The sequence below is a fragment of the Athene cunicularia genome (assembly GCF_003259725.1).
Source record: "Athene cunicularia isolate RWA chromosome 10 unlocalized genomic scaffold, athCun1 chr10_part1, whole genome shotgun sequence".
NCBI lineage: Eukaryota > Metazoa > Chordata > Aves > Strigiformes > Strigidae > Athene > Athene cunicularia.
In genome coordinates, this window is record NW_020799112.1 from 9,870,849 (window position 1) to 9,882,444 (window position 11,596).

The 11,596-nt window shown below is 36.7% G+C and overlaps 1 protein-coding gene across 1 annotated transcript in view; it reads right to left on the reverse strand.

Annotated features, from left to right (window-relative positions):
* Nucleotides 1-9,486, reverse strand: part of DIS3L (DIS3 like exosome 3'-5' exoribonuclease) — a 14,857-nt gene extending 5,371 nt beyond the window's left edge. Inside the window, exons 1-10 of the mRNA XM_026856054.1 lie at nt 9,328-9,486; nt 8,761-8,889; nt 7,953-8,088; nt 6,798-6,974; nt 5,811-5,889; nt 4,691-4,870; nt 3,545-3,714; nt 2,599-2,760; nt 1,638-1,885; nt 601-693 (exon numbers count right to left, since the gene is read on the reverse strand). Of these exons, the coding sequence (XP_026711855.1) occupies nt 601-693; nt 1,638-1,885; nt 2,599-2,760; nt 3,545-3,714; nt 4,691-4,870; nt 5,811-5,889; nt 6,798-6,974; nt 7,953-8,088; nt 8,761-8,889; nt 9,328-9,371 (1,418 nt within the window). The 5' untranslated portion in view covers nt 9,372-9,486. The remainder of the gene's footprint in view (nt 1-600; nt 694-1,637; nt 1,886-2,598; nt 2,761-3,544; nt 3,715-4,690; nt 4,871-5,810; nt 5,890-6,797; nt 6,975-7,952; nt 8,089-8,760; nt 8,890-9,327) is intronic.
* Nucleotides 9,487-11,596: the final 2,110 nt, after the last annotated feature.

The window sequence follows — 11,596 nt, forward strand, 5'->3', positions numbered from 1 at the left end:
TAATGCCCCATAAAACTGATCAGGGAATTAAGAGTTCAACATTTAAGATTCAGTGTTAACTCACACTGAAAAAGGAAAGTCTACATGAGAAATCATTCATGGTACTCTCTGGAAACTTCAACAGGGCTAAACCTTGCTTCTGCATCAGAATTATTCTGTTAGTACTTAACTTCATCCAGGAAAAGATTCAACAATGACAAAAGATAAATATTACAAGAGCTGTTCTAATGGGGTAATGTGCCAACAACCAGTGTTTTCAGGAATGCAGTCTTGTTTAAAGAAAAAGTCCAACCTCAGTCTTCTCAGAGATTTCACATTATGGTTTGAATCTTGCATGGATTACATCTGTGTTCAGCTGGACTGTCCGGATCAAACAATGCTTCAGCACACATGCAATTCTGGCAGGGTAAAGTATTACAGAGCATTCATTCTACCTAACTATGGTAGCAGTGAAAGGTATTTTTTAATGTACACTATTCTTTCTGTTGAGGATTTAGTAACAATGCAAAACATCCAACCAACTGATAAACACAGAGACTGGCAGCAATGTTTACATCACTTGTAAAAATCTCTTTTCTCAGAAATACTATAAAATCTTACCTATCAGCTCCACTAAGAAGAGAGCATATGTCAGCACTCAAGACAGAGGGCAGCATGTCATATCGACGATCCGCTAAATAGTAAGTTGTTGCCCTGAGGAATAAAATACATTTACTGTTCTCACAAGGACTCATTGGTGTAGTTCTCCCAAGCCCTTTGTGGCGTTAGCATAGCTTCAGCTAAACAAGACACATAGTATGATTTTAAAAGGTTATTTGTACAGAACCCACATGTGCAATACCAAAGTCAAACTATTTAAATAACTATTTGTAGAGTACAAGCTTAATTTTGCCTTCCTCAGCATCCTCATCTGCCATTAAGGCCAGAAATAGGGCTCTACAAAATATGCTCAGCTACAAAGAGGTCATTTAATGGCTATACCAAACACCTCTGCTGGCTATACAGTTTACATTTCTTTGCATCTACAAAGATTGCATTTGATAAAGTGATTAAGCAGTTTAAGTTTAAAGCAATGGCAATATGAAAAAGAAAATCTGGCATATTAAAACACAAGACTGAGTATTAAAACATACACCTGCCAAATCTGGCGAAAAGACACAGACTCCTTGCTTCTTTCCCACAGTCAAGTACCTCTGGAATTAAACTCATAGAAGATTTAATTCCATTTTGTGGGTGTTCTATGATCTGTTTGAAGATTCATCCCCCTTACAGTGCAAACAAGTGGTTTGTAAATACTTCAAATCACAAATGTTGAAGTAGACTATAAAGCAAACAGTAGTGATTAGGGAAAGATAAACTTAAACTTAAAACTTAGTGATTAGGGAAAGATAAACTTTATGGAAGAGAGCAATTTTGTAGTGAAAGGGTGAAGCAGTAGGTTGGAAAGCAGTTTCTTCCCCAGCAGGCATATTTTATCCAAATAAAAGCAGAATACCATTAGTTATACATTAGTTTTAATAAGCTGTTTCCATGGCATGAAAGAAGAAAGAATATTTCCTTCCTCCCAATGTTTCTTTAAGGTAGCATCACAAACTGCTAAGCTCCATAAATTTTCTAATTTTTAGAAAATAATTTACCTTGCTCTAGCCTCAACATCAGTGTAAGAATTTGCTGCCACAAAATGGGTTACATCTGCAATGTGGACACCTAACTCTAGATTCCCATTAGGCAGAGTTCTAACAGAGAGCGCATCATCCACATCCTCACAGCCTTTTGGGTCAATGCTGAATATCAAGTGTGTATCTCTCAAGTCGAGACGTATTTTTTCCTCCTCTGGATTCACTTTCCATGGATTCTTTGAAGAACTTACAGGCATTTCACTCATCTGTACAAAAACATTATTGACGAACATACATTTTTATCTTTTCTACAAAAAGAAGTCAACAAATTAGATTTAATTAGCTTTTCCTTTTCTATGCCATAATTTCTTTTGTGTACTTTTTCACCCTAGACAGATTCTTCTTTCCTTGCATTTTCCAAGTCAGTCTATTACGTTTAATTTATGGAAAGTATGAAACAGAATTGAAAAGAATGCTATGCATATTAACAACTGATATTACTGTGGTATCGCAGCTCTGGCAAACATAACCACTGCATACTCAGTTTTTTACATTCTTTTTCTTTCAATTAACTGCTTTGGTTATACCCACAATTATCTATGAGAGCTGGTTCCTCTCCTGGCTGAAGACAAAAGGATTTAATACAATGATTTCAGTAGGACCAAGCCTTTAGGATCAGTACCACAAACACACATTAAAGACAGCAATATCTTAAAATTATACCTCAAATTAGAATTAAGAGTTTGTAATCTTCTCCTCAAAATGAACAGATTATCGTAAAATCACTCTTGACTTGAAAATTTGTAGTATGTACAGAACCACCAATCCAAAAGTAATTCCAGAAAAATAATCTATAAATAGTATTCAGCTTTCAAAAACCTGTTAGCAACTAAGACACTCAGCTGTAACTGGGTCCCCCTCTGAGAAACAAGGCCCTGGCAATCAACAGAAAAGTATGTATCTTATCACAAAGACTAACCTGGATTTCTGAGAAAGGGGCAACACAAATGCTGTTCTCCACCAGAATAGCTGCAATTTCCCCCTCAAGATCTCCAATTCTTCCTAGAACTCTCACAAAGTGCCCATTTGGATATAGGGAAGTTGATTCCCAAGAATCAATACGCACAACAACTCTGTAATCCTGCAAGACAATTCTGTTAGAACAGCAATCTGCTCCTGACAAGCAATCAATATGAATACTCCTTCAGGAGAAAACAATGCTATCTGAAGAGACTGGCAACTCTCAAAACTTTATAGAAAAGAAAAAGAAACCTACAGTGAGAAGCATACAGATACTGAAAATTACATTTCTTTCCTGATCAAAGACCCACTTGTGGTCATTATATGGAGAATCTCTATCTTAAAGTATAAAAAATAAAAGCATAACCAAGATGTACACAAATATTCTTATACCAGAAAAGGCATAATTGGAATTTACTCCTTGCCTGTGAAGAAGTACCTAACATTACAAGGTAAAAGCAGCTAGGAATGAACTGTGTTTCTTCTTTCTACAGCAATGGCACACTAATCATCATAATTCATTATCAATTTCTTGAAAAGCTCTCCTTACTGCTCTCATCAAAATTATAATAGTCATAAATCCAATAAAGCCACAAGGGCTATTATAATTTATACCCCTAATATGCCTAATTTCTCAGAAAAACACAAAGAACATAGTATATAAATGCTCAGGGTACCTGGGCTGTGGCCAAATTCAGAACTCAAATAAGTTTTATTACCTGAAGCTGACACAGTTTTGACAGGAATTGAATGCATTCCTTCAAGGCAGAAATTGAACTATTCTCACAGACTTAACTCTATTAATAGTTTTACCCAGTTTTTGCCAACGAAAACATCATTAGAGCATATAACACCTGCAAAATTTTGTAGAAACACAGAATAGAGAAGCACTTCTGCCAAATTACCTGTAATGCTTCAGCTTGCTGGGTACTGATCCGGATTTTGGGAATTCGGTAGTCCCAAGGTGTAACAAGGATTTTCTGAGTATTTCTGCCCTGGGACTGGCTCTCTTCTTTAGAGGGGAAAGTGACCACATAATCCCTCCAGTTCTTCTGCATGATTCCAACAACTTTACCTTTTAACAAGGAACATTGTTGGAGGTACATTAAAGAGTTAAATAGGAACATGAAAGCAATATGTGGGAGGTATAGAGATTCATTGCTTTGTAATATGAACTAATGTGTCCACAAATCTGTATTACAATCGCTAACAACATATGGTACACAGACAACAATACAAGTTTGTTACAAATTATCGTTGGCGCAGCCAGATTTTAATGAGCTTTTATTTATGTGGAGACTGTATAGATTCCAACTGATACAGTACATAAATTATTCAGAGAGATTCCCACTACTACTGAAATGTGGCCAATGCTAGAAAAAATTAAAGAAAATTTTTAATAGCAAAGATGAAAATCAAACAGCATTTTCCTGCAGGAAGAGAATTAACTTCCTAAAACTTTTAACTCTGACCTCAGCAAATTTTTAAGATGTAGCTATATCTGCAGAGTAGTATTTTCAAGTAAGTGTGCAAGTTCCAACAGTACACAGGCATGTCACATTGTAATGGGAGATGGACCCTTCTTCACCTCACAAAAATGTTTTCATCTTGAACATTATTTGTCATCAAGGGATGAGAAAGATGCAGTTATCTTTCTCTATAACCAGCAGTGATAGTGGAGGACTTGAGTGGGCACTCTGTAAATTGGTCTGTATTAGAATGGCAGTTTGTCTCTTGTAGAGCTGTGAAGAGCGACAGCATGTGTTTGGGTAGCAAACTCAATGTTTTAGGGAGATAACTATGATAATTGAGCTATTTTTGAGAATTAAAGAAAAAAAAAGGTGGGGTTCACAATTAAAATCTAGTGGCCTCCTTGGCTGGGATACGTTGGAATGCTTTAATTTGCGATAATCACTTCAAACTTACTGTGGTACAAAACCTGACAATCACAGAAATGGAGGGAAGGGACTATATGACAAGGAGTACAACACAGCTTGGACCAAAGAGGTGAGGTAATCTTAACAAAACATTGTAACACACTGTACATTTACCTGTGGGCATCGGGTCACCAGTGGTGTCTGCAGGTGCTTTATCCTCAGCCTCATTTTCACAAAGGGCCACTGTCTTTCCTTTCCATTCATGCAAAGGCAGTAACTCAACAGCTACCACATCACCGTGGATTGCACGATTTCGAGCTCTGGCCCCATAAATAAGGATGTCACTTTGAAGTTCTGAATTTAAAATAAAAAGAAACAGAAGTATAAACTGCTAAAAAATTCAAATCCCTCTGCTTTTGGCAGCATTCTGCTGAAATAACAGAAAATGACATTTGCAATAGGATTTCTTCCAAAAAGGACTACTGGCAAGTAATTAATATTGCCAGAAAAGCAAAAGCTTTTCCCTTTTTTTTTTTTTTTTTTTTTTTTTTTTTTGTAAGTGAACGCTTGGATAAAAAGCATAATAGACTAGGGTGAGTTCATTGTTCTTAGGCAGCAGCTTTAAAACACACAACACAGTTAAGTTGTGGAAACAGCTGCCACAGAATTCTGGGCAGGGTCCAGAATAAAACAGCTTTTTAGAAAACAATGAGTACATTGAGCAGTGGTTTGACTGCAAGGTCTGTCACAGGAACATTTGAAAGTACTTACTAGTGAAAGCTGGGACCATATATCTGCACAAAGATAGTGGGCTCTTCCTTCAAAGGTATTTATGACTAACTCATACCAGAAAGTCAATACTGGTGTACCAATCTGATCCAAAAGGCATTTTTCCTATTGTGTTCACAATGATTAGCTTCCTAATCCTGCCAACATTTAGGCAAACACTTATTTCAGTCAAATGAGTGGTCATCTGAAGTTAGAGCAAAGCACAGGGATAACAATTTGCATCAGTATTCAACTTCAGAAAAGGTCTAGGGAAACCTGGTAGTAGGACAAGAGTCCAAAATGTGGCCAAAGGTACTATGGAAGAGGAAAGAGGATGTGAAGGGTATTGCTTTCTCATGGAGCCCACCCTCTGGCTTAACCTTCCACCTCCTTTCTAGCCTAGGAAAATAACCCAAGCATTGGAGTATCTCATCTTGTTTAATAACTGAACAGCTACATGGCTTCATGTAAAAAGTGCAGACAGTGTCAAAAAGGCATGGAGTAAGTCCTTTCGTTGTCTTTTCACCTGCTTCTTTGCTGCCAAATCCCTGAAGTCGAACAAAAGCTTCCAGTTGTGCTCTGTGCTTATTGACATTCAGGGTACCCTAAAAGAAAATAAACCAATAAACAGAGTGAAACAGTCACACCTCTAAACAGCCAACTTTAAAGTATGAAATTGTTGGGTTTACAATTATTTTTAGATAAACTGGTAGTTTTTATTGATATGTAGATTATATTGAACACAACTATTCTCTCTATAGGGGGAGAACATACAATGCAGAACTTCTAAGTACTCTCTTCTGGAAAAGAATGGTAAGTTCTTTTAAATGCTTAATTGTACGATGGTAAAGGTCCTTTTATTCAAAGTACAGGCAGTGTAAAGTCACCTTTGGTGCCTGTCTTAATATGGAATCTAGGGTTATTCCTACAAGAAAGAAAAACCTGTCTTTCTGTTTATATTCTATTCTTGCCTTGCTGCTGAAATTGTCAAGAAAGGAACAAATTACTACCTCTAATTCTTTAAATTATTTATAAGAGGACACTTGTCCACCAACAATCCATATTAAGGCCCTGAACAGCCATAAAACAGTAAATTAATTTCACTGACTGAGGGATCTCTGTGCAAATGAAGTAAGAAATGCTGCCCCTGTGCAGCATTATTTATATTTAAGAATGAGATCTAGCTGCTTCATATCACACCTAGTTTCTCAACTTAGAGATATATCACATATCCACCTGAAGAAAAATCCATAGCAAATTTAAGATCCTGAATAACAAATTATCATTTTAAGTTCTCCAAGAGAAAAAAAAAACCCATGTGTTCACAAGATGAAGTAGGGGAAATATTTTAAGACTCCTGATCCCTTCCATCCTCTTACTCTTGCTCTTCTGTCTTCTTTCCCTCTTTCCACTATACCAATATTTCTTTATCTCATCGGTCTAATTCAGGCAACTAAAGGGAAAAAGCACAAAACCGCATTGTTCTGTGTATGCTCTCCATATAGCAAATTACCTGTATATATCTTCCAGATTTGATCCCAGCCTCCAGTATTTCCACAGGTAAGTGCTCAGGATATTCTTTTCCATGGTTTTCTTGGCTTTCACTCTCCCGTTCACGCCGAGCTTGAAGTATAGAGTCAAAGAGTTCATGGGCAGCCTTTAAGTCAGGCCAGAAGTTATCCAAGTAATTCTGTATGTACATATACAAACAAACATGAGAGTGTTTAGAGGTCTTTGTTCTTTTAATAATGCATTTGGAAAGCCCATAATGGACAAGAGCTGTCTCATCTGCTATAGTCAAATAGCACTTCCAAGCAGTAATGATGTGTCTGCTCTAAACACCACAAATTTGTTCTGGATTCAACCCAACTCATCTGCTAAATACAACAAAGGACACGTGACTGTTAAGATAGGATCCTAGACTAGAGATTCGTAAATGTTCCTACCAATATACCCCATCCAGGATATGTACTTTTTGTAAAGTGCTGTAGCAGAAAAAACAAACTGACAACCCACTATTATTTATTTTTATATATATATTAATGCTACATTTGGGCCGCTTTCCATTTCCAGCAATTAAAAAAACCAAAGCATCATCATTTTTATATAGCTTTAAGGTAAATCTGGTCCTGCTTTTACTCAGCATCCTTTCATAACTAAACATAAACACGCCATCCACATATCCAGCTGAATACAAACAATATCAGAGACCAACGACTAAATTATCTTCTCATGCATCACTGTATCCTAAGCAGTCAAGGCTAAAGGAAACTGGCAGAATAATGCTGATGGGTATTTAGGCTACAGCTGTTTACAGACTGCTTGCACTACAGATTCAGCTGGCTGAGCTAACCAATCATTGTTCATCAATGCCAAATTCTTTAAAAACAAGGAAAACAATGAAAAGCGCTCCTAAGAAAGATGACCTCTATCTTTAGAGCTGCTGTTTTTCTTTTCAGTTCTCTGGTTTGCTCACTGTCACCGTTTTTTTATGACATTCTCATGACTGACATTTTGCTTTCTTTGATAAATGAAGACATGAGTTAGCATCATAGTTTTCTTAAACATAAACTCTGACATGATTTGCACTATACACTGGGCTTTAACGTACTTTCTTCATCATTTTGATGCAGCATAAAGGAAACCTTCTATTTTTCTGGCATGTTACCTTGAAGGAAATCACAAACACTCCTTCTGTTTCATTTCCGTACTGCCTGATAGCATCTTCATCTTCTGTTACCATAACAACTGGCATCTGACCCAAGCAGTGATTATAATACCAGACTGCAGCATTGTAAATACTCCTGGAAAAGCAAAGTTTGAAATAAGATTTCTGGCATATCTCATTTGCTACTTGCAAGACATTTACAGGCTTTGTATAAACGAGCTTTCAGTTTAACACACATACTTTTGAGATATATACACCAAGCTACATAAAAATTGTTAAGAGATAAAGTTTATGTGTCATATATAAGCACCAAGAGAACAGACGAAAATAAAACGTTTCTTCACCAGTACATCCACTTGTGCCCTAGCTGCAACGTAACATATTGTTCCTCCAAGTGAAAGTTTGTGAAAAGCAAGTTGGAACTGCCAAGACTCCAGTGCTATGGTGTTTCCAGGCTATCAGACACTAAATCTAACAGTCCAGTAAGGTGTGCATGACCTATTTATTATGCTAAAGCATCCTTTAAAATGGTTTTATAACTTTAAAATGATCTAGGGTTTTTTTTTAGCATTAATTTAATTAAATTAATTAAATGCATTTAATTAAGTACATTTTTGTTTATTTTCCTAAGAAAACAACGTTGACACTTTCTTAATCACAAAAGGACAACATAGACTTTCAGTTATCGCAAACTGTTCTGGAGCTCAGCAGAGCAAGAGTATGAACTCATATATCCAATGCATGCTAATATGTCTAAATACAATGTCACGATGTTGTCCAGCATAGTACTATGTAAATTAAAACAAACCTGGTCTGCCATTTCTCCATGGATTCTCCCTTCTCTCTTGGCAAATAAGAATGCTGGTGGAATTCATTAGCAAACACAATGCAGTCATGACGGGCATCCTTTACTAGATTTCGTAATTTCTTGTACTGTCTGGAATAAGAAAAAGATAAATATAGTATTGTGGGTTTTTTTGATAATGCTCTTTTAACTCCAGATAAAAATATTCATAAAAAAAACCCAAGGAAAAGTTCTGTCATGCACAAAGAAATGCATTCATTAAATTATGATATATCATTACTACAAAGTCTCCTTAACTCTTTTCATAAACCATCTAATTAGTTAATAATGCTACAGGTTTAATATCACTCCTAGTGAAAACTATGACAGGCACTGATTGATGTCCATGGATCACAAAGGTTCACAGTTCTTTCCCTTCTGTAAAATTACATTAAGACACTTGAAAGACCTACAACCAAATTAAGCACAGTGTATTTGCTGACTTTAGGTTACTGTGCTTAAATATACAATCTACAAAGTTATATTTTTACTTCAATCTAAATGAAAAATAAGTTATTATAGGGTAAGTACCTGCGTCCTTTTTGATGTTGCACAGCTTGACATGCTGTTTGCATGAATATAATACCTTTTAGCTCCAGAAACTCGAGAATCTCAAGGTAATCTTGAACAACCTTGCAGTCAGGAACAACGTAATGCGTAACATCATCCGATAACAATTTGCCATCTAAAATATAATTCAGAGTTTAAAAGTTTAAACTTCCAGTTGCAATACTGGTTTCTAAAAAACACTTTCAGATGTCAGGAAATTAGAGTTGTGTATCCTCAAAGGTGTATGCATCTCTTACTGATGAACAAAATGATGACTACTATGGTACAATGCTGTGCTATAATCTCTAAAATCTGTGACAGAACCCTTTCACATCCACTGATGCCAAAATTTAGCGTAAATTCTATCCAAATGAGTGAAAAAGATCCACTTTCATTATGAAAAGGATGTAATTTAAAGAATTTAGGTAAAGCCCTTTCTTCTCTACTTCCATATGAATAAAGAGACCATGTATCTGTCACAGAAAATCTTTTTGTGGAATCAAAATACCACAAAATGCTACAACCAAACCATGACAGATGACATCTTAAAATGTACCTCAAAATGAATGAGTTTAGTTGCTTAAGAAATTTCAAAGATTACCCAATATACTTTTGGGCAGGGGGGATCTCCACTGTATTTTCTGTCAATGCCTGTTTATCCCTTATGATATTATAAACACTGAACTGCTGAACTTACCATAGCACAGGCAAATTATATATAAAAAAAAGTATATAGGTCTTGACAAGTCAGGTTATTTTCATGTATTTCTTAGAAGCTGACACAGGACAATGTATTAACTGTGATCACTAGAAGTGGGAATGCAGTAGGCACTATTTTACATACAGCTAACATGGCTACATCTCACACTTAAAGTCATATAATGGATGATGGCAGAATGCATACAAGAAAGCTAATATTTATTAATAATTCAGAAGAGCATTAAAAGTGAAATGTCACTTGAAGATTTATGTAATCTGCCCATATTAAGCTATCCTTGCCTAACCGATATATCTAGATCAGAATAACTTCTGAGCAGGCACAGCACACCATTACAAGGATCTGCAGATGTGATTTATGCAGGCAGTCTCTCATGATGCATGAAATAAGTTTGCTCAGCACACTGTGTAGAGTCAGGAATGAAAACAAACGTTCACCTCGCCTCTGAGTTACCTAGAGTAATTAGAGAGGGACATATTCTGATGCTCATCTACAGCACAACTTATATTTAAATCTAGAAGAGGGGAAGTTTGGCATGGCAGGAGAGGTAAGACTTTTTTCTCATGTGTGCCTGTAACTTAAGGAATTCATAATCAAATGCAATACATTAGGGAGCAGTAACTCATTAGTCCTGACGTCCTAGATATCAATAATACACTACGCTACTTTCTGCCTTCAGTTGCAACAGGCACCTAAACCAGAAGTGTCAACATCAATGTCAATCTCAAAAGAAAAAAGTTAAAATTCCCCACCATTTCTTTTAGGCAAGCAAATAATTTGGTCGATTTAAATAGGTTGGATATGATTTTAGTTATTTGCCAGTCAGTTCCCCGCACCAAATTAACTGTGCCATTTAACAACACCAAAAACCCCTTAAATATCACCCAAAGGTCACGTGATGATCTATGATGTAGATCATAGCACCACAGTATGTAGAAACAACAACAAATCTAGATATCACAGAGGCTGGCACTCTTCCCGCGTCTGAAATGGCCAGATAGAACACTGGCAGTAACATTTAATTACTTAACAGAAATAACTGCTGATGCAGAATTACAATCGCTTCAACAAAACGGCTTGGCCCCCTTGTAAGAATACTTAACAGGTACGTATAGAATTTAATTCACGCTCTAAATCACCACCCTGCAGAAATTAACGCATTTAATTTAAGGTCTTTTAAAAATCCGGGAAGCGTGAAACTTGCATTATCCTTTAGCCTTTTATCACTGCCTGTAAATTGTTCACAGTTAATCCCTGTAACAATCAACTTATCTTTTTCGCTTTTCTTAACACCTCGTGTATTTCTGAAGGCTGTTGCTCTGAAGGACTGCTTTCGCTATATCCTCGATTTGGTACCGTTTGGTTTTTCAAAGACTTTATAGGTTTTTGTTCAGCGCCGTCCATACCCGGCTGGGACGGCTGAGGAGAGGGGCCGGGACGAGCCCCGGGCGGCCCGCACCGGCCCCCTCCGCCTTCCCGGCTCTCTCCCGGCCTCACTTCGCGTCTATTCGCCGCTCACTGCCCCTGTCTCTT